Source organism: Alosa alosa, chromosome 6 (assembly GCF_017589495.1).
Source record: "Alosa alosa isolate M-15738 ecotype Scorff River chromosome 6, AALO_Geno_1.1, whole genome shotgun sequence".
Taxonomy (NCBI): Eukaryota; Metazoa; Chordata; class Actinopteri; order Clupeiformes; family Clupeidae; genus Alosa; species Alosa alosa.
Window position 1 is genome coordinate 25,393,434 of NC_063194.1, and position 26,906 is coordinate 25,420,339.

General features: G+C 41.7%; 2 protein-coding genes across 2 annotated transcripts; both read right to left on the minus strand.

The window, feature by feature from the left end:
- Positions 1 to 3,963: 3,963 nt before the first annotated feature.
- Positions 3,964 to 25,407, minus strand: tmem184a (transmembrane protein 184a). Its single transcript, XM_048245219.1, has 9 exons — positions 24,904 to 25,407; positions 24,337 to 24,570; positions 19,472 to 19,637; positions 17,675 to 17,765; positions 17,101 to 17,176; positions 16,018 to 16,109; positions 15,283 to 15,452; positions 13,839 to 14,039; positions 3,964 to 5,699 (listed from the first exon to the last, which is right to left on the minus strand). The coding sequence occupies exons 2-9, from the start codon at positions 24,568 to 24,570 to the stop codon at positions 5,458 to 5,460; spliced, it is 1,272 nt and encodes a 423-aa protein (XP_048101176.1). The 5' UTR covers positions 24,904 to 25,407; the 3' UTR covers positions 3,964 to 5,457.
- A 105-nt stretch (positions 25,408 to 25,512) lies between these two features.
- psmg3 (proteasome (prosome, macropain) assembly chaperone 3) lies at positions 25,513 to 26,704 on the minus strand. The gene is made up of 3 exons (XM_048245220.1): positions 26,588 to 26,704; positions 26,082 to 26,301; positions 25,513 to 25,909 (listed from the first exon to the last, which is right to left on the minus strand). The coding sequence occupies exons 2-3, from the start codon at positions 26,295 to 26,297 to the stop codon at positions 25,757 to 25,759; spliced, it is 369 nt and encodes a 122-aa protein (XP_048101177.1). The 5' UTR covers positions 26,298 to 26,301; positions 26,588 to 26,704; the 3' UTR covers positions 25,513 to 25,756.
- Between the last annotated feature and the right edge of the window lie 202 nt (positions 26,705 to 26,906).

Genomic DNA, 26,906 nt, shown 5'->3' on the forward strand with positions numbered 1-26,906 from the left:
GTAATTCTTTGTACAGGAGTATGATTCCTCATGTAATTGCTGATCATACAATCCTAACAGTACCCCTTCAGACTTTGAACATCAAGCACCTAATACAGATGTTTGAATGGCACTTATCACTACTGTTTTATTGCAGTACCAAAAGTATGGAAGCACTTCACTTGCAAAGCAGGAAAGAACAGCATATGTTAGAAAGTATACAACTTTTTTACAAAGTTCTCCCTAATTTCAAGTATAGTCAGTGGAGACGATTGCCAGGCACATTTTTTATATTGACTAGTTATCTTAAAAAGATAAGCACTTCCTTTTTATATGTCCATTTATTTTCTCCAAACTCTTGATCAATGCCATATGTCATGGTAGGTAATCCATATTGGATAAATCGATGAGGGGAGCTGTCTTGATAAAGCAATGCAATTTCAAAGCATGACCTGTATATTACAGATTTTAAGTTATTGCCTCAATCTTCTTAACTTCGTTGGTAAAACACAGCGAGATGTAAAATAGATGCTCCCATCTGCAACTCTTTCCACTTCAGACAGAGAATTCCGTCCAATCAGAAAGCATTCCTACTGCTAGGTCATCGCCAAGTGCTGCTGCCGGTGTTGGATACCCTCATACAATACCATGTGTGTATTTAAAGCAATTATCTTGATATCTATGACACAGACTCTTGGGTAAGGACAATCCTGACATGGAAATGAAATGCACAGTTTTGTATTTTTTTGGTTGTTGATGAGATTGGCTTCCGGGTGGTCGACCTTGGCTTCAAGGTGGTTGACCCAGTTTAACTTCAAAGTAAAAATTGCGATATCAAATCCAAATGTAGGCCAGTCACACTCTGTAAACGAAGAGGCCAGGAGTTTTTTTTTTTTTCCCCCTTTTTTTTTTTTCTTTCTCCTAGATAGGAATTCAGCCCAATCTTGGATAATTGAATGGCTGTTTATTTCAAAGTCAAGTCTCATTCTAGACAAAGATTTAATATATGTCTAGAGAAGGGGCTTGCTTGGTCTTTTAATTGCAAAGAATCCTCACAATTGGCCTTAATATCATCTACTCATTTCATTCCATTTCATTTGACCTGTGTGCGCGCTTCTATTTTACTTTCTTTTAGTCCAACTGCAAAGTCCTTGTGCATTGTGCAAACGTTATCTCTTTCCGTCCGAAGTTGTTGTTAGGCTTCTCTCTTACCCAAGTGGCCATGACTGTTCCAGTTCCCTCTGGCAAGACGTTTATTTTTTTCTCTTTGCTGTAGAGAGCACCAGAGGGACCTTTGCTGCTGAGTGGTCCTCTGTTGTCTGTCCATGACAGATGGACTCACTGCCAAGCTCTTACCATACTCATTTTATATTCCCATGTGATGTTTGTTTTGTTTGTTTGTGTGTTTGTTTTGTTTGTTTGTTTGTGTCTTTGTTTTGTATGTGGTCTGTATTCCCAAATGTAATTTAGTTTTGTTTGTTGTTGTTTTTTATGTGTTTAGTTTCTATGTCTGTTGCCTCCTTATATTATTGTTATACATTTCTATATAATTTTGTGTGTATATATATATATATATATATATATATTTCTAGGGCATCAAATACTTTGGGGAGTGGTGTGTCCTTGTAATCGTCTCCATCGTGTCATAATTCAGCCGACTTATCTCTGCAGTTAACTTCTGTCCCCAGTGTAACACAGCAAGTCTATCTGCAGAGTGTTTAACTGCATTTTAGCGATTAAATATGATCATGATGGCCGTACATAAGTTCCCCTTTGTGCACGCTAATGAAACTTTCAGTGTTTACAGTGAATAGAGGCACATGGCTTCTGGAGTAGATGCTTATCTAGTTGTGAATGGATTCTCTATGTGAGCTGTTATGCTTTCAGTATTTATCAAGACGGGCGCTCCTCAAAGCTTTGTTGTGATAGAAGCATTATTTGAGAGGCGAAGAAGAGAATCCTTATGTGTTACTCTTCACTACAATTCTCATAGCACACAAAGCTTTTTGTGGGAACCACCAGAAGAATGATTGTTGTATTGCATTGATGAGGTTGCATTAACTGGTAGCTGACGTTTCAATCTCTCTGTTTGCTGAGTCTGACCTTCAACTGGTGTCATGATTACTTGTTCACACATTGTTTGTGTTTTCCCAAGTTATGAAACGGCGGTCAACATGTGATCGTCAGAAACGCATGCCAAATCATGACCTTGCCTGTGAATTTTGAGTAATTCTTTCTGTGATCACCAACAGTTGATGAATCATGTGTTCCCTTTAAACAGGGAACGCCATAAATGAGCATGGTCACATGCTCATAGATCATCTCACCACCAGTGAAAACACAGGACTTTAAAACATTACAAATATTCCAATACAAAACCGTCTGAAACTTTACTGACACCTGCTGGTTGTGTTAAAAAATGCTGTGAACAAGTGGTTTGATGTCAGTATGCTCAAGCAAACCCACTGTATTTTTATTTTATTTTTTTTTCCTTACTTCAGCACCCACCAAAGCCATATGTTTCTCTTCCATGTGCACCCCTTGATGTGTTGTACAATGTGAACGAGCTTTCCAAAACAGACTAATTACAGAATATACACTCAATATTATGTTTCATAGTCGTCCATGTTCAGCTCAGATCCAAGACCTATAGTGCTTTCACCTAACAGGATGTTACCCTAGTCTCCTGTCCTCGCCTTAAGCCAGTGACCGAAGCACAGAAAGTGGCTTCTTAATTAACAATATGAATCATGAGATGGGGCAACAGCTGTGAATGCAGAATCTTTATTTTATTTTATTTTTTGGCAGAGGAACATTATAACGCGCACAGCTCCACTGGACAACATGTGTAGATGGATTGTGTTCGATTCACTGCGTTAAAACTGTTTTGTCTCTTCTAATGCCAACTTTCTGACAAAGTTGATAGTAAAAGGATGGGGGTACTTTTGGGTCTTTATCTTCAATGTATGCTGTATGTGGCCATCCTGGCTGAATAGGTTAAATTATTCTATATTTTACATGTGAGAATATTATATCTGTTGAAAATATATATTATATATGTGCTCTGTCAGTCTTTAAAGCTATGTACCATGAACGCACATAGGAATTTTTAACCCGTGTCTGAATACATTTGCCTATAAAATCATAGAGAAGCTCCATGACATATAAAGTATGCTGCTCCAAATTATTACTTTGTATACATTACAGACTACAATTGAACTGCAATGTGGAGGATGTTTTGTAATTAAAAGTAGTGCCTATAAGCATTGAGTTTGTGATCGTTCTAGTACTGTATAAATGGGACATTCTGGTTGTGCTCTAAAAACGTTATTTTTAATGGACAACCACAATAATTAGTGTAGTTTTAGATAGCCATCAGAAGGTATAATTGTTTTTGATCAGATTTATATTAAATAACTGTAAATACGGACAGCTCAAGAGGCAGCGAACCTTTGGTCAACACACCTTCTTGTGATTTACTTCATTAATCTGTATGTATTTTATTTGAACTTTGATATTTATTTTTGCTGATTTATTTTGTTTTACTTTCAACCTCCTAAATTATTTTATTTACATCCATTTATTTACATAGTTTGTTGATGAACTACCCTCATGTACAAATGAAATCGATCTCTTCTCCATTCTGACTGAATAGAAAGGAGGTAAATTATTCCTGTAAATAGTCTGCTGTGTCTGTTTTGTACTTTTAAATAAAGCTTTTTCTCTTTCTCATTTAAACCTGACATGTGCATTGTTAATTGCTTAAAGGCACTTATTTAAAAAAAAAAACCTGCACACACGCATATGCCATTGCCAATTGATTTGCTCAATTTATTGTAGCAATATATTAATATATTAAGTGGCCACTTTATGTTAGTTAAAAACTGCATTTGCTTTAGGTAGTTAAAACCAACAGTGTTATTAGAGTAAGTTTAATTGATATTAAATGAGGTGAGCTGAGCTCACAATTAATGACATGGTAACTCAGATCATTAGTTTATTTCATATTTCCATTACATTTAACCTTGTCTATAAGGCAGACATATTGGCACAGTTTATCTACAGAAAACAGAAATCGACCAGTTTGTTTCTCAGATCCCTCCTTGTGATCACACTGGATAAAACTCTTTTCCCTGACTTAATACAACGCTCTAGCTACATTAACAACATATTCAAATAACCTCTTTTTACAAGATGGTTGGCCTGAACCATCTAGGCCAGAAACACTTTGGTATTGAATTAATAATGATAAATATGGCATATATTAAACTACACAACATTACACAAGCTACTAAAACAACATGCCCTGTATTTCCAAACATATAAAGTGTTGTTTAACTATATAACACTTGTGCAACACAAACAAAAGCATAAAAGAAAATGAATTCACTAATTTTACATCTTAAATTATTTATTCAACAGCCTGCGGAGATGTCAGGCATACACAACAATGTCAGTCCTGCAACATACCCAAAACCATCCAAACAACCATCCACGGTGACCGTATTGTACATACATACTCCTTTAAAAACACAATTCAGAGTCTGCTGATTTGAATACACATTAAGTCATGCTGGGAAATTTAATGAGACTGGCAGAGACACCCCTCCCCCCACCCCCACCAATCTTCCAGACTCAGTGCTCATCTCTGCCTGTTTGAGCCACACTTAACAGTACAAAGGTTTTCCAAAGGGCCCCAGTCAATATCATAAAGAGGCTCCTTTTGAAGCCAGCGTGTGTCTGAGAGATCACCGGGGGGGGGCCAGTAATAGCGGACTGGTGAGCGGACACTTCAGAAAAGGACCATCCAGACTCAAGGAGCCTGTCGCTCGGCAGTGCCAACCAGCCAACGGGCCCCATCATCAACACCATCACCACCGCCGGCGCCGGCGCCACCTCCTAGCATCTCGTTACTCCTGATGCCACGCATTTATCAGCCGGCGTGCACACAAACAGATGGGCCATCAGGCAGTCGAGTGCACACTCCATCGCCCACGCGCTCAGTCAGTGCCAAGGCGGCAGAGAGGTGGAGAGATCGGGCCGAGGAACGGACGAACGGACGGATGGAGAGAGGCCGAAGGACGGGGAGAAAAGAAGCGTGGCAGGCTTTGTTTCGTTCCACGCCACTCAAATCCGCTCGGTCTGCCCGCCGCCATCTGACAATCGGCAGTCAGCCCGTCTCCACGTCAAGGTTACCGGGTGCACCTGTCAATCCGGAAGAAAAGGCAAACTCCAGAGTGTCTCATGCTTGTGCAAATATTTGTATAAATATTTGAATGTGAACAATGTCAGTAACTCTGTGTGTACAGTCAATTAAAAGTAAGCATAACATAGGGGGTGGGGGTGGTGGTTGGGGGCCATCATCAAAATAAAATTAAAAAAAAAAGAGTCTGAGGGGTAAAGTCCCTCTGCTCGTCCCAGCTGGTGGATTTTAATGCAGTGGAAGCCCAAGACGCTTCCCTACAGGTGACCGGCTCATTAGAACTCATCATCGGAGGCGATCAGCATGATTTTGTCAGCCTTCTTGGCACTCTTTGCGATCTTTGCGCTGCCGGCCCCCGGCTTGCCGTTCTGACTGGGCTGGACCACCTCCTGAGTGGACTGCTGGGTGTACTGCTGGTACGCTGGGGAGAAGTTGTGGATGGCGTCCTGGACCATGTCCCCAGGGTTGATGGTCTCCTTCAGTCCACTGGAGATGCTGTGCATGGGGGCGATGTTATCTAAAACAAAGACAGGGACACAGATAAAGACACACCAGCGAGGAGAATGGGGACATTTCATACACAAATCAATGGGGTGGAGTGTTAACATGCATGCCATATGCAATGCGTGAGGGAGATTTTAGCTCATGTGAAACAGTTATTTGACATGAAATGAATCTGTAATACAATCATAAACACAGATTAATGCAACAGCCTCAACATCCTCAAATTGAATCAATTTCACTAGCAGCCATCCAATTCTCTATTAACAAACATGTGTACCTTCAGGCAGCACAAGGGTTGCAATCAGAATTCAATTATTCAGAAGGGTTACTTGGGGGTGTAGTAGATGTGTACGTTTACTACTGTGCCATTACAGACAAATTCTTAGAGTGGTCATATAGTGAGGGAGTGATTTAGATCAGTGATTCTCAACCTTTGCCCCAAAGACCCGCCTGTGAAATATCACAGGGCCCCCATAGGAGATGTGATAACCTGTCTGTCACCATTATGGCTCCATCTGTACACACTCCAAAGTCCAATGCAGTTAGCCACGCTTGTTCATTAGACCAACTTTTCTGAACAACTTTAATCATCAGTAGGCAAATGATCATGATCATCTTATTAGAATACATGGAACCTGTTATGTGGTTGCCCAGCATCCTTGCATCCACAGATAGTGAAATGGTGTGTGTGGGGAAGGGAGAGTGGTGTATGTATGTGTGTGGGGTTATGGTATGTTTGTGTGTGTGTGTGTGGGGGGGGGGGGAAGAGGGGTGTTGGGGCATGTACCTGTGTGTGTGTGTTCATATGTGTGTTTGTGTGCCAGTTTATAAATGTGTATGTGTGAATGGGGGAGGGGGCCGTGCATAGGTATGTGTGTGTGTGTGTGGGGGGTATGGTGTGTAAAGGTGTGTCTGTGTGTGTAGGGTAATGGTGTGTGTGGTGTGTGTGTGTGTGTGTGAGTGAGAGAGTGACTGTCCTGCCTATTATCTCAGCCCTGCCTATTATCGCAGAAAGTAAATTTCAACATCCAAATCTCATATTCCACATCCCCTACCAGCAACCCTTAGCTCAACACCACCACAGGCTGATAGGTGTACAGTCACTAAATGTACACATACAAAAGACATGAATAAATATTTTTTACATAAGGATATCAAAGTGGACCATAGAGGGTTATTCGTGTTTTACCCTACTTTCACCTGTACTGTCTCATTTTAGTACTGGAATATTACATTCATATTACAATATATTGCATATTCACAATTCACAATTTTGTTTTGAATAAGATTTAGATAATAAATATGTCATAACATTATTGCAGCTATTTTATTAAATTTACATTTGTGGTCCTCATAATCAAATATAAATGATATATTTTTTTTTACCTGCATATACCATGTAGAATAAAATGAACTAACTGATATCCCAGAGGTTGTAGGGTCATGACCACGATCATCCGCCATTTTGGGTTTATGATCCAATATCTCAAGTTGCAAATATTATTAAAGGGACACCAGGCAACGTTTTCGTGTTAATTAATCATCTTCGTAAGTCGGTATATGGTTAAAATGACTCGTTACGGGCTTAATGAAAACTCTCGCCGCCCTACTACCTGTAGGAAGAATATCCCACTTGCAAGTTCGGTGTATCCTACCCGCCGACCGAAGCAGGATCAGTTTACAGCACAGAGGCAGGCTAACTAAACGCTAGAGATTGTTGCAAACGTGTGTATAATGGCAGAGCCGGCAAAGAAGCAGCGAAAACCCAGACGGAAGACACAAAGAAAAGGAAAAGAGCTGCAGACCGAGCGAGGGGGAGTTCCGTAGAGAAAAAGCATCAGGCTTGCCTGGTGTCCCTTTAAAGACAATGTTTATGCACACAGTACATAAAGGTTTTAGGAGACACTCCACTGGTGGTTTGAAGTATTGCAAATCCAGTAGTTTTAAATTAAGTTTGAATATCCGTCCACTGTAGTGGACACCATGCATGAAAGGGTTTGTACAAAAATATATGAATGCCAAAAATGTTTTAACTCATTATTCCTGTCTATTCAAAAAGCTCTCCTTATGATTGTATGTCTGAAAGCAGCCTGAAATTTCCCCCACCCATGAAATTTGAGTTTGTGAGTCGCTCAACTGGGAAGTCTATATGAGCGGTCAAGATGTGTTTGGGCCACCCTCGAGACAAACAGAAAACAGTGATTAAAGCATTTATCAAGTTTTTTTTTTTCGTTCTCCATGCAGGATTCACATATTTCATTTCATTGCTCTGTGTCTATCAAATTGCGTGCAGAGGCATTTTTCCCCTGTATTGGTTGCAAAGATTAATCAACCAAGTCCAACCAACTAATTAACAATGGATGAATTAAAAAAATCAATTTTTTAAAAATAATGCACAATCAAGGTCCACTCATTTTCCTGGACCTCTGCTGAGATGTATGGTATTCAGTGTACGAGGGTTCTGTAGTAGTCCATTCATTCATTAATTAAAATGCCAATCTGAATCAATCAATCTATGTGGTGTCAGTGTAGGGGCTGACTAAAATGCCAGTCTGAACTCTCTAATCTTAATGAACAGAATGGAATAGAAGGGTAACCCATAACACGTTTAGGTTATTTGAAGCAGCTAGCCTGGAAAAAGGTCCCCCAGAGCATATTCAGTTAGCTTTTCTGGTCAAGACCAACACATCAGTTTATGCAGGAACCTGAAGAGTACTGAACTTTTAGAAAAAAAGAAAAAGAATACAAATGCAGCTGCTGAGAGAATGACAAGCGTTTCCCATTTTGTATGCAGTCCTAATCAATTCTGATCGTGTTAAGTTATCTCTCAAGTCCTAAGAATAGACAGCTTAGACAGGAGTAATTTTTCACAAAATCTAATCTGTCAGTCTAATAAGAAAAGGTCTTTATCACATCATCTCTCAGCACTTATCTACTTTATCTTCTGTCAGAAGACATGAAAATATCCCCATATATATATATATATATATATATATATATATATATTATGAAAAAGCATTTCTACAAATATACAAAAATAACAACAACAACAGAAGCAACAACATATTCCCCCATTTTAAGCCGTGTTACTTCAGGAAGGATGATGATTCGAGTAAAAAATAGCCAGCTGTACTCATCGGCCTGATATTTCTGGAGATGCGATAGAGTGCGTCCTCTGTGACGACGACAGAGCAGAGCGTAGCGGAGAGGAGAGGACTGGACCTCACACTAACCTTTTCATTCTGCTCACCTCCGTGCACACGCTTCACCCAGAGGCAAATCTGCTACATGACCCAGCTCCATGCACACACAAACAACATCAGCAGTGCCCAACACACACACACACACACACAGATTCGTCCACTTGGTTTGTTTATGACCGGCAGGAACATTCATGCTCAGCAACAAGAGGGAAGTTATCCATTGACGTCCCCCCCCCTCCTTCTCCCTCCCTTTCTCTCTCTCTATCTCTCTTCCTCTCTCGTTCTTCCTTGGCTGTACTTCCCTTCTGATTGTTTATCTCTTCTTCCTCTTCTGTCTCATAAAAAAGCTCATCAGCCCATCAGCAGGGGTCTGCATTAGGCAGGTTGATGAGCTCGTTTCTCTCAGCAGTTTTGTCCATTTCCCTTGCTGATGAATGAGTGGGAGAGGGAGCAGAGGAGACACCTCCAGCTCCCTGCTTTCCTCCTGAGGGGCTCAAAACACACACAGCTGTCTACCACGTCCCCAGGGCCCTGAGGCTTAGCCCTGTGCAGAGTCAGAACACACACACACACACACACACACACACACACATGCAAAAGTACACTACACACACAAGTACAACAGCCTACACGTCAGCGCACACACAGAGAGTGTAATCGCGGCCTGTTTCTGGGTCAGTGGCAGGGCAGACAGGGCCATCCAGGTGAGGTCAGCTTCAGAGCACACTCTGATCTGCTATGCTCTTCTGAGCTCCTACACCAGCCTCCCTGAAGCACTCCTGCTTTACAAAGGCCCACCCGGGGGTGCTCGGAGACCTCCAGGGTTACAGAGGAGCCCATCGACAAGCCATACTGACACTTGCAGCCAGGAGAAGGCCACAGGCCCAGCAGCTCTCCTCAGCCTGCCACACATCAGCCTGATACACTCTAGTGTTTGCCTCTGCACACCGCTGCAGAGAACAACATGACAATTTTTTTTTTTTTTTTTTTTTTCCGGTGTCAACAAAGACAGGACTGAATCGTAATAGACATGGGTGACGGCGAAAGAGTTCTGTGTTGGTGTGTGGGGTAGTAAAAAAATATAATACAAAATAAGTAAGAGGATGTCGGTAATGGAGTGTGCTGCACTTTTATTGGCACCTTTTCACTCTCTAACCTCAGTGTGAGGCCAGGGCCTTGCTGACTTTCATACACAGACCAGGGGCCTCCATTTACAGTCAGAAATGGAGCTTTCTGCAATAAAATCAAGTGCCACTGATTTTTATATTGCACACAGCCAGGGATGGGCAGTATTTCTGATACATGTATTTCAAATACAAAATACTATTATGTCATTTGTATTTTATTGGGTTGAAGAAAATGACTCTTGGTGTGTATTTTTATATTTCAAAAATACTCTCTGTGAGACATCTATGTGATGACATCATAAAAGCACTAAATGATGCATGGAAGCCCATTGGTGCTGACTTATGCCAAGCAGACACTGCTATTTTGACCTGATTTTAGCCCAGAATCAGTTGGATACGACAAACTTTTGAATCAGGTCTGTCCGATTTGTTGTGTAGTTTGAGCAGGCTCACAACTACAGCATGACTGATGAATCAGTGTGCTAATATTAGCCGATCTATCGGTATCTGCGTTTATATAGGCTGATAATTATTTTAAAATTGAGTAAAATAAAAAGGCAAATACTAGTCCTTCATCTAAATTTCCAGTATTGTATTTCCAGCTAAACATTACATCCAACAGTTAAATAATGTTGGCTACTGACAGTAGCTAAGGTAGTAAGTCACAATGATAGCATTACAACAAGAACAACACGTTACATTTATATAGCACTTTTCTCAACACTCAAAGCACTTCAAAGCGGGAAGAGGGGACCTCACTGACCACCACCAATGTGTAGCACCCACCTGGGTGATGCACGGCAGCCATTATGTGCCAGAACGCTCACCACACACCAGCTTCAGGTGAGGGACTGAATTAGCCAATTACAGTGGGGGATGATTAGGGGGCCAAATTGAATGAGCCAGGTTGGGAATTTAGCCAGGACACTGGGGAACCCCCTACTTTTAATGATAAATGCCATGGGACCTATACGTGTACCTCTCACTCCGATCTGATCACGGCCTCAGTTGATTTGCGCGACTTACGGCCTGCACTTGCCGGTCTCAAACTCACAAACAGCAGCACATTGGATTCAGGAGTCGAGCGTGCTAACAATCAAGCTAAAGGCCCAGACAGCTAGCTCTCTTACTAGCACAACTCTTAAGGTGTCGGTAAGGAAGTTTACACAGCGTACATACTGCACAGCTATGTACCAGCTAGCTAACGTTACACAACCGGAATTGGCCTGTAAGCAGACATTTGGGCACAATTTATAGCACACGTGTAGGTTCCATTTCCCCTTACAAATTATGGCTATCAACTGGTCTTTTCAATGTATTTCTGTACAGAACCACTCGCATGAAGTGAAAAAAATGTGGATACGGCGGAGACACTGTGGCTGCGGCAACCTGTTCATGAAATCATAAGTATAAGTATAAGTATTTATACTTTTTTGATCCCGTGAGGGAAATTTGGTCTCTGCATTTAACCCAATCGGTGAATTAGTGAAACACAAACAGCACACAGTGTACACACAGTGAGGTGAAGCACACATTAATCCGGGCGCAGTGAGCTGCCTGCTACAACGGCGGCGCTCGGGGAGCAATGAGGGGTTAGGTGCTTTGCTCAAGGGCACTTCAGATCATGGCTTCAACGTCAAAATTAAAATCAACATGGAACGGAGCCGTCACATGCAATGTGTTCAAGCCTTAAAGCAACCAAAATTAAAATTGTACCAGTAAATTGTAACAGTATCAAGCACCACTGCTGGATTGAGGCAATAAGTCAATAACTCCTTAAATTATGACTTCTGGCAAGTTTTGTGCAAAGAAATGGACAATTTCTTTCCACAGACTTACAAATTTAACATCAACACATTTAAGGCATCTGGCTGTGCAATTACAAAGCATGATTATCATGCATACTGTAGCGTGACCCGTGTTATTTGACTGAGGGGCCCCATTTAAATATGTTTGTTTGTTTAATTTAAAGCCATTTCAGCAACTAAGGCTATTTAATGGCCAGATCATTGTGTGTTAGAGAAGTTTAAATATGTTTTTTTGTATACCTGTGTTAGTAAGATATTCTAACTTTCAAAGGTGGGACCTTACTAAAACATCAACCACAGAATTGTTATCCCCATTTAGATATCAGGGTGAATCATATAACCCATGGTATAGGATGTAGGGGCCCTATTAAGACATATCACATAACTGACATAACATATCTGAATAGGGCCCCTCAGTCAAATAACATATTATGTTATTTAACTGAGGGGCCCTATTCAGATATCAGGGGTGGAGAATATAGCAACAACTTCACACAGAGGCTTGGGCTTCAGGCATCCCTGAACACTTGGGCACCTGAATTCGACCATTAATCCATCCCTGCCCATAAGTTTGCCTGTTTAGAACTTTTGAACCATTTTCTGGTGTGTTATATTCCATAATAGCTTTATTAGAGATTTAATAGGCTAAATGTTTGGTACAAAAAAGTTTGAGTTATTTTTTAGCTTATTTAGATACATTACAAATGAGGGTATTTGGTATTTTTTTTTAAATACATTCCACTATGCAGCCCCACTTGAAGCGCGACTCTTTCTAATATTTTAACAGAGGAGGCTATGAAAGCGAGTGTCCTACTGTGACTGCCAATTTACATTCAAAAAGCAGAGAGCTCAGAAAGATGGCACACTTCACTTCAAGTGTTTCAGCTGAGTTTTGTCTGCCGCCTTACAAGAATCATAATAGATGATAGATCTAATGCAGTGTTTAACATTCAGTGGCCACCCTGATATTAGCACTGAAAACTGGTCACAAATGAAATCTAAATTTCCTGTGCACAGGCCTGAAAAGTGCCAAGCGTGAAATATTACTGATTCATTTTGTCAGGAGAACCTTTGATCCGCAAGAGAAAGGAGAGGGGGGAAGCGGGGACAGGAGCATTCAGTCAATCGAAATGAAAGATGAGAACACTTTGTTTTGAGAAAGAAAAAAAAACACCTCCTCTATGTTTTTTCTGTGCATGCCCTATCCCTGCAGATATGCAGGCCTAAAAAAAAAACAGAGACAAAGACAAGGGAAAATGGAGATCTTCACAGACACAGGATCTGAGGTGAGACCACAGACCTCACAGTTACTCAGTAAACACGGGGCCATATCACTGTCATGGTTTCCCAGCTGGCTTAGCATGTTGAAGAGTGTCTGTTGGTGTGTGTGTGTGTGTGTGAGAGACAGATCCACACCCTGGAGTGAGAGAGGCCCTGGGGAGCTTCCTGCTTCCCTCCTATTGGCTAAGGCTGCGCGTAGAGCACACAGCTCCTGTTTCTTTTCAAAAAGGCTCCCTTCTCACCTTTCTCATTCACACCGTCACCATGCGAGATGTCTCCTCACACCACATGTGTGGCCCATATTTACAAAATTAAAAGAAAAAAAAAAGATGGAAACTAAAGCTTTAGATTCAAGGAGTCTTTTGTGTTTGAAAGCTTTTGCATAATGCAAAAGTTCTTGAATTTACCCTGAGGATCAATAAAGTATCTAAGTTAGTTATTAAGTAGTTAAGCATTATGCAAAATGTATGGGCAGACCACTGTGTATTTTCACACACAAAAGATTTAGCAGAGCCTCTCCCTGGCATTAGGTACCTGTTGCTAACACTGAGAACAATGCTCTGAGGTACTAAACATGTACAATTCTGAAATATTATACTTTCACAGTTTGATCTTCACGGTTTTCCATATTCCCTTTTCCTAGGATGTCAGTGCTAAACGGTTTCAGTTCATGTAGGTGTTTTCAGTTCATGTAGGTGTTAAAGTAGGCTTGTAGGACTTCATGAGAACATACGTATGGCATCGGTTTCCTTCTTCTGCTGGTAGACACTGTCGGTGAAGGCGTAGCGAAGGGCGATGGCGGCGAAGAACATCTCTATGCAGATGATGAAGTTCTGCCAGCCGGCCGCCACAGTGCCCGCTCCCACCTCATGGCCGTTGATCACCAGCGCATTTGAGATGACGCCACAGCGCTCCAAAATAGCCAGAACCATGCCTGTGTTGGGTGGTGGACACAACACAGCACTGACGTTACTAACTCTATTGTAAACTGGCTTTGTTTGATGCTACTGTGTTTACCATCTCTACTTTAAACTGGCTTTGTTTAGAGTAACTGACAAATACATGATGCTACTGTGTTTACTATCTCTACTTTAAACTGGCTTTGTTTAAAGTAACTGACAAATACATGATGCTACTGTGTTTCCAATACAATGGCAGATATCAGTGCTGCGTTGTTGAATATTTGCTACATACCTACTGAAACTTCTTTTACTGGCCTCTAACGAACCATGTCATTATAGCACTGCTAAAATAATCATATTACTGTAGTTCCACTTTACGTGCTGTATTTAAGATGACTTTTTAATATCTTCACATAAAAAAAACAGGCTTCATCTGAAAAATCTGCATTACCCGAGAAATAAAAAGAGAGAACAACACACATCAAAGCTACCTGAAGAAATCAATATATCCCCACCAGGATGCAGTTAGATGCAAACTGTTAAATATTAACAGACCTACAAATACAAACCTTGTACCCCGCCTGATAAGGTTTGAGGGTTCTGCATGTCTGAAATTTTTGTACATTGTTGGCCAACTAAAAATGATCGATTCTGAACACTCATTCCTACATGTTTTACTTCTAACCTCATCACATTATAAACAGTGATTTTTGAAAAATGAATTGCTATTCTGTTGGACTATCAGAACTATTTGCGCTCTATAATAAGCATGAAAATGCAATAATGTGAAGTTAATAGGTTCATTTACTGACAGTTAGAAGAGCTTCACACATACACAACTCTGATTTTAAGTATTACATGTTTCATTAACCTAGTTAGTTAAACAATAAAAGTTAAACTCATTTAAAGTTAAATATTCTACTGTTTCTTCAGATTTGTTCATCTGAAGAATGCTAGTTAACTCTTTGATCATTGATCCAAAATCCTTTAACTGAACTGTTAAAATAATATTTTGAGATAGCACTACCAACTTAGGATTCATTAAAACAGATATATTTTTAGAGATGGTCCTAGACTTTGAGTCAGTCTCCTTCACTGTCCTGCTAGAAAATTGAGCTATTATATTATAAATATGATCACCACCACGACTGTATTTTGAATGCTATGTGCCAACTTTGGATAAGGACCATGAATGAATGACTGACTGAATATCAATGCGAGTGGGCAGTGTCCTTCAGAGGAGCCGACAGAAAGGCTGTAGAGTCCAGCACAAACCTTGCCAGAAGGAGAGGAAGATGACCGATTTGATGGTGAGGAACTTAAGCACGGGCTCGTAGGGCCGCAGCAGGTCACTGGTGGCGAAGAAGAAGAGGAAGAGTGCATACAACGCCAGGCTGACCGAGAAGTTGTAGATGATGGTGATGTAGAGGTAGCCACCTGTCACACTGCAGAGAGAGAGAGAGACAGAGAGAGAGGCAAGGAGACAGATAGATATAGATAGATAGATAGATAGATAGAGAGATAGATAGATAGATAGATAGGGAGGGGGGAGAGAGAGAGAGAGAGAGAGAGAGAGAAAAAAAAAAAAGAGATAGACAGACAGAGAGAGAGGAAATGGCATAAAACATTCACGTCGACCTTTACCGGCACCCACCTTCAAAGTCCACAGGGACGGGGGACAGGGCGAGAGTAAGCAGCCCATCGATGGCTCTACAGTGTCCCTGTCATTTGTCAGGCCTCCTGAAAGGAGTGGAGGAGCGCTCTACGCACACGCCAGGCTCATCACCACTCCCACAGAACGGGAGCCCTCCTGGGGTGTACTCAACACTCCTAAAATAGCCCGGGCGCGACCTTTACGTCACCACAGCGCCGGCATATAATGGAGACATGAATACAAATTTGCAGTCTAACCCTAAAGAGGGAGCACAGCTTGGGCGAACGCAGAAAACAGAGGTGGATGGTGATGCACTGGAGTGGAGTGGAGTGGAAATGGAAATGGGCTTTGCTCACTTAAAGTCTCCGTCGTGGTACTTGCCAAAGGCCTGCAAGAGGATGGTGATGACGGCCATGATGGGTTTCACCACGCAGAACTGAAGGGTAGCCTGAATGACAACAGTGAGAAAGAGAAGAGAGAAGGAAGAAAGGGAAGGTGTGAGGGAGGGGTGGGGAGTGAGAGTCAGTGAGGAGAATAATGATGACTTTTTCAGCTGCCTGCAACCATACCCCCTCTCTGTATAGCCCCAACACAGTGAGACAGGTAGACAGGCGGACAGGCATTTCACACAAATTGGCCCTTCACGTGGAGGCTACCATAACACAATTGAAGGAGTAATGACGTCTTACTGGGGTTAAGCTATTATCGAGACACAGATGAGCACCTCAGCTCTGATAACTAGATATCTCAAAGAATGCTTTAACAATGGAAATGTGATGTAATGGTAAAACGTAACGGTGTTCTTGCTTTCGGTCTCTGCAGAGAGTGTCAGCATGTAATCAAAACCGTTTCGGTCCATTTCAGCACACTGTGAGAAAAGAGGGCCTGGCACACGGGCATCTCATTCACAGAAAGCCAAATGTTTATGGGTTTCCATTTCAATAAATGTTTATTTCACAGTCTGCACGAGGTTTTGGAGTGCGTATTGCTCTCCGATCCAATTTCCATCGGTGTTAGACTGGCTCAGTGAGGGCTCCCCAGACAGAGGGTAGACACAACCTGTCTGGCAGCTCAGATTATTTCATAGTGTTTACAAGTAACTGCCTTTTTCACCTGGTCTGTATCCCTTTCCATCTCCCATGTTGTATTACTGAATTCATAAAAGGATCTCTATACAAAAAGTGAATCTTTGAGAAAAATGTGGGAAGACAATTCCTAAACCTGTCAGCCTGTCAAAATAACTCAAATCAGTTTTCCTTCAGTCAAAATGAGAGGGGAAGGAACAACAATAAGAACAAAAATAAACTTTCTTTGAAATTTCATTTAACGTCTCGGGGTATTTCATTAAGGCAAGAGAAAGGAGAAAAGTCAGGCTGCTCTTCTAAAGGACCGGGGGAATATGTAGTGAAGCCACATTGGGATATGCTCGAGGAGCCTACCTGTTTGCAGAACCGCAGAAACCCAATGGAATAACTCGTTCCCACCAAACAGCAAGTGCCGTATAAGCAGCTAGACCTACAAGTACAGGATAATACACAACATTACAGAACATTGTAAATATACTTTTGAACAGGAGCTCAAAATTCTTATACATAAAACAATTATTTGGATCATACAAATATTTCTACTCATTTGGCATTTGCTAGTCACACCAATTTCATCCAGGTAAAAGGAGTGATGAATGCTTCCTTGTCATAAATACCTTGCTTGGCTACATACTCAATAAAGCCTATTTTGCATGAGGCAGTTAGATTAACATCAGTCTACAGTGCCAGAGCTGACACCTAAAGGTTGAAAGTGATTACATACAGTAAGAAGACACTCCCACTTCTAATCAAACAAACTGAAGCAGAGTGGCGTTCTTACATGCAGTGATAAAAATATCTTATGACATGGGTGGGGCATTTCCTTGTGTAGCCGTGGCAGTGAGAAACAACAGAGTCAAGGGCCCCGGGGAACATATTAGCTGATTTCATAGCCATGAAGGGAAAGAGGAAACAGGGTGATACTTACTGAATGGGCTTCCCTCGAATCTCGGCCATGATGGCACTCTCTCCCCCCAGGTACTCAAAGGACAGGCTCAAGAAGTTGTAAATGACAAAGGCTGAGAGAGGAAAGAGAAAAACATGCTAAAGAAAAGAGGAGTCACGTCACACATAATGTGCTCTTCAACACTGGCAGGAAATTCACATCAGGGCTGCAGTGAGCGGTAAACACTCCAGGTGCCTCTGACAGGCAGAGCCCTTCCGCAGTAATGCCCATCAGGGTTCATTACGCTTTGCACCCTGGGGTTATCCACCCTAAGTCCCTCCGAGCTATTTTTGGGAGGGCTTAAATGAAGCTCGAGGAGAATCCACGCACGGCTTCACTGATAAAGACTCATTTCATCAACGGGTCTGCTTTTCGCTCTCCAGATAGGAGTTTTGCACCATCACTGCTCCTGAGATTCACCTACCAGTAAACCAGTAAATCACAGGAGCACATTTTCCTCAAGGGTTTTCTTTTTTCTTTTTTAAAAAAACTTCCAGCTCTCTCCACTTTAACAAATCCCTCTTAATCTGTTTAGTTTGTGATTCAGCTCTGTACCTGCTTCTTTCCCCTTATCCCTGTCTGTGACAGGGCAATAAACGGTGGTAGGGAGGCAATTCAAAGAAGCAATTTAGACAACATTAATAATTCAGTGAGAATGGGAAAAACTGTACTGAAGATGAAAAAATGCTTCCCTTTGTTTACTACAAGTTTTTTTAAATTGCACATGTTCAAAGTATATGGCCACTAAAGTACATGAACCATTTCCCAATGCCAATGACGATGTCTTAACACGAATGGATTTAAAATCTAAATTTGTAGATAGTCAATATATATTCAGAACTTCAAATTCATAGAACACTGTCTTGAATTAAAATCATGCCACAACCTCAGTATCCTTCACCATTTCCTTATTTCTAACTGATAATATGACATATTACATTCAGGAACTGTATGTGAAATTCTAAGCAGGCCACTTCCTGCCAGCTCAAGCTGCTTTTTTAAGTGTGACTAGTAGCTTCATTGGTATTGATCTCTATGGCCATGCACCTCGGTTATGACAAAATCCTCATTGCGCTAAGTTTCCCTCCCCTTACTGTAACTAAGAGCCTGACGTCACAATGTTAAATGCAGTTGAACAAACAAACAAAAAACAGGGGAAATATGCATATGATTCAATTAACCGTGTTGACTGGGAGGGGAATAATGATCACCACATAAAACAACAGTATAATGTCTAAAAAGTTGTTAAAACATAGATCATGAGGGCAAACCGTAGCTTGACAACTCCTCATAGTATGACGTAAGAGCATCAGGTATTACACCTGGAGGAATGCAAAGTGACACAGATCGGATTGTCTTTTTTCCCCTGCTCTCTTCTGTTGAGAAAGCACTGGGAAGATGGGAGGGGACAAACAGGTTGGGTCAGTTCCACTGTCTGCATGGCCCTCTTGTTTTTGAACTGTTGCACAAAAGAACCCTGATGCCCCTCCAATCCTCATTTGAGTTCCTCCCTTCTCCACCCTTAGCTATTGTGGTCTAGACAGCAACAAGCCCGCTTGTCGGGGGCAAGCAGTGTATGGTGTATACACAATCGTGTGGTCACTCCAGTGACTTAACTGGTAAAGTGTGGTGCAACACCACCACTTGAAGTTCCATGCACATAGAGCACTGAGCCTACGTAAATACATGTTATAACAGTACTAACTTTGGCTAATGGTGATGCTTCTGAGTGCTGGACCAAGACAGGCAGAGACGCCAGGGATGGCTGAATGACTTTACCTTCATAACAGTCTCGGATGGAGTCGAAGTAGACGTAGTACTGGTCGTTACCGATGAAGAGGAGGCTGAGCCACGAGTCGAAGGCGTAGATGGGCACGATGAAGAGGATGCGGATGATGTAGCGCTGCTCATTAGGCGTGGTATACGATCTCAGGTGGGAGTAGATCTGGGAGACCAAAAAAAAACAGGCAGATAGGGCAGGAAAAATAGATCAGCTGTGGCTGAGATGAAACAGAGATCATTAAAAGCTTTTTTTTTGTTGAAAAATTTAGAGAGAGAGAGTAAAAAGAGAGAGAGTCAGCATGTGAGCGTCCCTGATTTACCCTATAAACCGCCTGTGATAAATTATTAAGTTGTGTCTGAGCAGTTTAAAGGAAATGCATCCAAAGGGGATTGACTGAAACAGGGCTATGAATATAACAGTCTGCTGAAATTTTCCCAAGGCAAGGTTTGGGCTCAAACAGGGGGATCAGCTCAGGCTGTGATAAGAAAGGTGAAGCAGATGAATTATTATTAAATTGTATAATGGAGAGAAAACTGCCGACAAGGGGTCAAGAGGTGACCGGATGGAGCCGACAGAAGAAGGTGAATATGGAAATGCACGGCAAACCCGACTGTGCAAAAAATAAGTTAATCAGGTTTCCATTCGGCTGCTGTATCACAGGTCTAAAGAACAAAAATGAGGCTTGTTTCATGCACACAGTAATCTGCTGTGCCTTTTGTGTCCTCTCCTGGGACAGTTGGAAAGAGACAGCTGTCAGCTGCTCCTGTGCCTTGTGCACACACTCAGATGGGTCATACCAGAGGAGGCCCTACACAAAAACAAGTGTTTCCTCTAATCACATGAACAAGCTGACAGAATAGCTGAGATTTTTAGCCAAGGCTGATTCTATGTGGGACTGAGGATGTAAATTAGCCCAAGGCTAACTCTGGTGCAATGCATCAAATGGTTACATTTATGTTTTAATTGCACACTGTCCTTTACAAATAAAACTGAAATTGGAAATTGGATAAAAGTTTTTTTTATCCAAACTACTTGAATTTAATTGCTACCCAGCTTTCTCAGGGTTGGAAAGAGAGCCAATTTAATGGAAAAGGCATGCAGACAGAAGTTGCCTTAAGAGTCAGCAAGTTTAGAACATACTAACAGACACACATGACGGAATAAGATTATGAAAGTCCATCATGACATCCATCTCTTGTATAATAAAATCATTCGCCAGACAGTCCCATTTCTGTGGTGACATTATTTAGGGTACTATTTGATAACGGATAAAAATAGATCAGTATATGGCCTCTCCTGGTATCCCTGCTCCTCCCCGACCAACTAACTTCAGTGCAATGTGATTACATGGCCATTAGGGCCGTTTGTGGGTGAGGGTAGAGGTGTGATATATGTGGTGCTGTGAGCTGGAGTGTGTGACTGGCTGCAGACCGATGTCCTCCATTTCGCCTGAATTACGCTGGTTAAAAAAAATTGCACTCCTCCAGGCAGATGCTGACCAGAGAGAGAGCGTGAGACAAAGGGGCGGGGGGGGGGGGGGTAGAGAAAGAAAGATAAAAACAGAGAGAAAGAAAGAGAGAAGGAAAAGGAGAGAAAGAAAAAAAAAATAAAGAAAGGAAAAAAAAATAAAGAGAGAGAGAAAGAGAAAGAGAGAAGGGGGGCACACCACAGATAATAGCTTTAAGGGCGACTCAAAACAGTGCGGCTAGCTGAAGCAGCCTCCCCGCCAAGTCTGTCGGAAGCTAATTTCAGCTGGTTGGGCTCCCAGCTTAGGTTCTGGCCGGGCCTGCTGACATTCCGCTGCCGGACAGCTGGGCAAAATGAAACGGTTCGGCAGGTTTGGCGAAGAGCTCCCGTGGAGAGCCAGCGAGGTTGAGAGGGGAGATAGCGCTAGTGTTTTGTCAAGCCTCCCTCCATGAGACAAACAGAGAGGCTGTGTGATGCATCGATGGCAAGGTGGCCTCGGAGTAGACTAGGCCGAGCTTCCGTGCAACATGACTACAAAAGAACACAAAAGTGACAGAGTGGGACAGGGGCCAATGGGGTTGGGCGGACCCATGAGACCCCTCTTGGCTTGAGTGAGCAGCTGCTTTGGTCTCAGTTTCCTCCCAAACAAAACCACACACTTCCTCTGACAAAAATGCACACAGCCTGCACCATCATCATCATCTCCTCCATCATGCATATACTGACAGGCTCAAACAAACAAGGGCAATTTCTAGTTTTGTACAAGGCTACTTGAAGGAGCTCACAGGTAGAATACTAACAATGCTCTCACACCCCTTCCCCCCGGTGTGGCTTTATCGCTGTCCAATTTACATATGCCTGCCTTACGCAACCCCACTGCTGTTTCTGTGGAGGAGGGAGCCTGTTTACCATGCACCACACAGAGTGTAGTCAGACGGACCATTCTCTCCCTAGATTGAGGGGCGAGGGACAAGCCTTTGTCTAACTCGAGAGTAATAATTACAATAAGGGGGAGAGATGGTGAGATAGAGAGAGAGAGAAGGAGAGAGAGAGAAAGAGAGAGAGAGAAAGAGAGAGAGAGAGAGAGAGAGAGAGAGAGAGAGAGAGAGAGAGAGGAGAGAGAGAAGGAGAAGAGAGAGAGAGAGAGAAACAGATAAGAAACCATCTTGTCCTCAGACGTCCCTAAAAGTGAGCCAATTCTGTTTGGCACCTTCTCTTGGCCCCCAAACCCCTCTCGCCCTTTTCCCAATTTTCTCTTCAATATTCTAGGCAAGGAACGGCAGTCTTCGCAGGCAATCAAAAAGTGTCCTCCAGGTGCTCTGCGGGGCAGCACAGAGCGAGGGAAATCAGTGGTGAAAAATCTTTCCTCTGGACACCCCTTCACCACCATTGACGTAACCCTGGCAACTCTTGGTTACATAACCCATGGAGGTACACTGCATGGATGCTCTCAGCTCAGCGTCCCTGAAGGGTTACACGCTCTACAAGAAAACCATGCCAATAATGCAGATCTGACCAGTTTTGCGCTAACATAATTCCCCATTCACTCCAGAGGCATTTCTACTAGAAGATGAACTTAGGCAAAGACAAGAACAATTAGGTTACACAATAATTGTTCCTCCACCTATCTAATTCCTATGCTCATAATTCCAAATGATATTCCATTTAACAGCAAGGGCCTTTTCATTTCCCATGTGTATTATGAGGCAATGCCAATGGATTCCAAAGGATGTCTTTGAATTGTAACACATACTGCAACACAGACACAGGTGTTCGCAGCACTCCACATGAGTAGTTCTACAAACTCTGTGACTGAACAACAAGGCAAATCATGGAACCACAATATTGACACATTACATGAATTTGAACTGAACAGACACCTATGCCCTTATTATGTATGTGTGTGTAGTTTGTCTTACATCTCAAATTGTGTTTGAGTGAGTGAGTGAGTGAGTGAGTGTGTTTGCTCACAAGAGCGCTTTGGTTTGCATAGATAAATGTGCTATATAAATAAAAGTTACTTACTTACAATGAAAAAGAAAGGTCAGGAGAAACAAAATAAAACATTTCCAGTCTAGAAAATGAAAGGCCACCAAAAAAAAGGACAGCATAAATTGTTGAAACACATACTGTTCAAAAAATAAAGCACACACCAGTGTGGCTCATCCGCAGAGGCTGAACAAGTTAAGACTGCCTCACAGGAGGGAGCCACCTGTCAACTCCAAAAAAAAATCTATTAAATACACTTTCATCTGCTACCTTTGACTCAAATTCAATTTCATACTGTGGCTGCATAGGGAAGTCAAGGTAAACAACTCTGTTCACAGAACAGGACAGCTGCGCTTTGTTTAAGGGCAGAGCCTCAACAGCATATAAAACCATAAAATAAGACATGCTCCAGTTGGGCTGATAGCTAAGGTTTGAGCAAGTCATAGTGCAAACAGACAAATGCATTTCATGGAGAGAACATAGGTAAACATTGATATCTGCAATTCCTGACATATATCACAAAATAAAACTTTTAAATAAACAAAACTCCATTTTTTAAAAAGTAACATTTGTCAAAGTTTCTAATACATTGGGAGAAAATAGGATGTTCCTTGTTCAAGATAAAAAAAAAAAAGTGAAAAGTCCTTTGTGAGATTAAAAAATCCTTCCTGTTTTTCAAATCAATTCAAAACAGCTTTGTTTCCATCCTGCTATCAGCTGCAATAATATCACCTTTACAGACTTCAGCAAGTCAAGGTCGGTAATGGGCCTATGTTATAATAACAAGTAAAAACAGTGATGACCTGCACCACACTCTTACTGTTCAAATATACGATCTGTGATCAACTATGTTTTCACAGTCACATTTTAATCATCCAGGAGGGTCAGGACGGCTACTTGAAGTAGGACTCTGCCCTGTGTCTGATGCTGTTCAATCAGAAACATGCTTGTATAATACTGTGTAATATTCCACCAACATTCAAAAGAATGCATGCCTTTGGGCCAAGGCAGAGGGATACGATATCTAGGCATCAGTGAAACCCACACACACAGCTCTGATTACCCCCCACCTATTTGCTTTTATTTGCCTGAGCTTTGAGTGAATTGACTGAATGGACTCCACCCAAACAACACTGATTTGTTTCAGATGTGGCTCATTCCTCTGGTCTACAGAAAAGTAGAAGTTTAGGCCTACATAATACATTCAACTGTCCTCTGATACACGTGAAAATCTTTGGATTGTTGCCAAGGAAAGTGAAAGATAAGAGTTTATCAAAGAGATAAGGGATGGATCGTGCCAGGCCTAAAGAAAAGAATGTTAGGCAAACGTGAACCATAAAAGCTGGTACAGTTAAAAGGAGTGGGTGGTCATCCCATAGATACCTCAGACATCACTTAGGCCTACCTGATGACAGGTGATAAGCAGTGCTGACCACACAAAAATTCCAGAGAGTGCTTGAGCAAGGGTGGTGTTCAAAAAGATCTGATCCCCCAGGATTGTACCATTCCCGGATCTGATCAATGTCATGTTAGGCTTAGCGGTCAGGTTTGGCACTATTGATGAAGAACGTGACAGTGCCTCTGTGTTGTTGACTATATCCAGTAGAGTAGTCATGCTGTCCTCAGAAGACATGTTCATCTGGAAACAGGAAATTGTGTTTTAGACTATAAACTGGCCCCCAGACCATTTTATGCATTAAAAGAGAAGACAATACACAAACACAGTCAAACATGTATTTACTTAACTAGACTATCGTAATTTACATAGTAAGCTACCCAATTAATTGGCTGTTAATGTCCTTGACATGCTCATCTGATTGAGTTCGGTAGCCTACAGCTTTGGCTATGTTGAACGCGCACCTACACATTTGTAACTTCTTACTGATTCCAATTCATAGAACGGCGTGGTAGGTTTAAACCATAGACCGTAAAAAAACAGGTTTAAACAGAATAATATGCGGAAACGTCTTACCTTTATAGACTGATGTTCTTCGACGTTAAATAGTCCACTTTGAAAGGAAATGTTCGGCCTTAAAAGTTTTTTTTTTTTTTTTTTAAATACCCGTAATTATCGCCGACTATGTAAACAAATACATTAGGCTACCCCAAAATATTTCTGTGAGCAGGATTCACAGAATGAAAGCCACACACGAACGCTAGCTGTAAGCTTCGGAAACAAGTGAGGTTGCCAATTGCTAGCCTATAGGTGAAATGGCTTCCCGTTCAACTGATGCGACTGTCAACACTTCCTCGTTGTGCCGGTCAGGTAGGTTGTTCAAAGGAGGTCGAAGTCCAGAGGAACTCCGCTAAAGTCCCACTATAATCTACTTCCAAAAGACTAGGCCTAGACTTCATAAACTTTTCTTTATGTCAATTCTTGTTATAGTCCATTGCAAGGTTAATATCTTAAACTTTGTTGACACCATCTAGGCTAAACATCGGGCAGGTGCACACAACAGACTGACGCCCGAATCATGTGACTTGTACTTAGCCTTCATCATGTGACGTCACTGACACGGGCAGCTACACCTGCCAACATCAAGGTAAGCTTAGAGGGCTAATGCATGGATCAACAAAGTGATATAATGAAATACATCTTTTATTTTGAATATGTCAAAGTACACAAAATATAATACAGTCCAAACATGCATTGGGAAGAGTTGATATTTTTCATAGAAAATTATCAATGCAAGCCAGGCAATAGGCTAAAAGCAGGCCAGACTCCAGCATTGCTGATAAAATTAGCTACATATAGCCTAAACTTCCTACATGTTACACTAAATTAATCTTCAAGATAAGTCGAGTGTAAGCAACGTCCATTCAAGTCACCAAACTTGGCAACTTTTGATCAGTTCTTTCATGATGTTTATTGATTCAATGGAGCTGTCTTTTAGAGCCAGCCCGAGAAGCACTGGCCGACTGCCTGACTCTTGCGAGATAAAGGTTGCAAGGTGCTTCGCACAGACGTGGGTCAAAGCCTGTTGGAACAAGGGGGGACATTTGGGTTAATTAAAAGCATAGGCCTAGCATTGTTTTTCCAAAACAATAACTCACTATTTGGCAAATCATTTAACGCGAGTTATACCACCAAAAGGCCAACTCAGTGACAACAAACGCAGTTAATAGGCTACAGAAAACAGCATAGCCTACCTCATCTTTTCCCAGCAGAACTTTTGATGTGTACATTGGCGTGGTAATGTCACCAGTTTTGGAGTCTGGAGTTATTGATATCAATGTCCCAATCTTCCCATACTGTGTCAGCACAACGAAGATATAATTGCTGAATTCGGTACAAACAACCTGGGTTGACACACCGTTGATGCTTTTCTCTGCCTGTTTTGATTTGATCAGCGGTTGGGGATTCATGATTCTGCAGGAAAGTCAGGGTAACGTTTTTCAGACGTTCATTCATTAATGCGTGACAGGAGCAAACCGTGACTTAAAAAATAGGAGACTGGCAATGCAAAAAATGGAACTGTTCGTCAACATATATTCCCCATAATAATTGGCGCATAAACCGGTGCATGCTTAAGGTGAAGCTAAGCTAGTTTAGCCGTTTCACACAGATTGGATGTAGGCTTATAGGATATGTGTGGAGTAATGTCTATTTAAACAAGAGCAATACCAACTGATTAAGCTACACAAAAGGGACTTACCGCCTGGACGGTGGTGGTTTTTCAAAACAATTCAGACGCAACGTTAACGTTGTAAGAAAACTTGGTTTCCTTCAACAAAGATAACTTCCCTTTTCTCGCACATGCGCAATAGCTTAAAGAGACAGGGCCTATTTTCAGACACCTCCAAGTAAGATTCTTTTCACTTCAACAGCTGCTGTACAAACGGCATTTTTTGAGAAACAATTGAGATAATTTTCCATATGCATGCAGCCAGTTGCACCACAGCTACCCCCATGCACTATGACTTAAATAATAAATTTCGTATGACACGTTTTATTCTATTTTATTTTTAGGGATG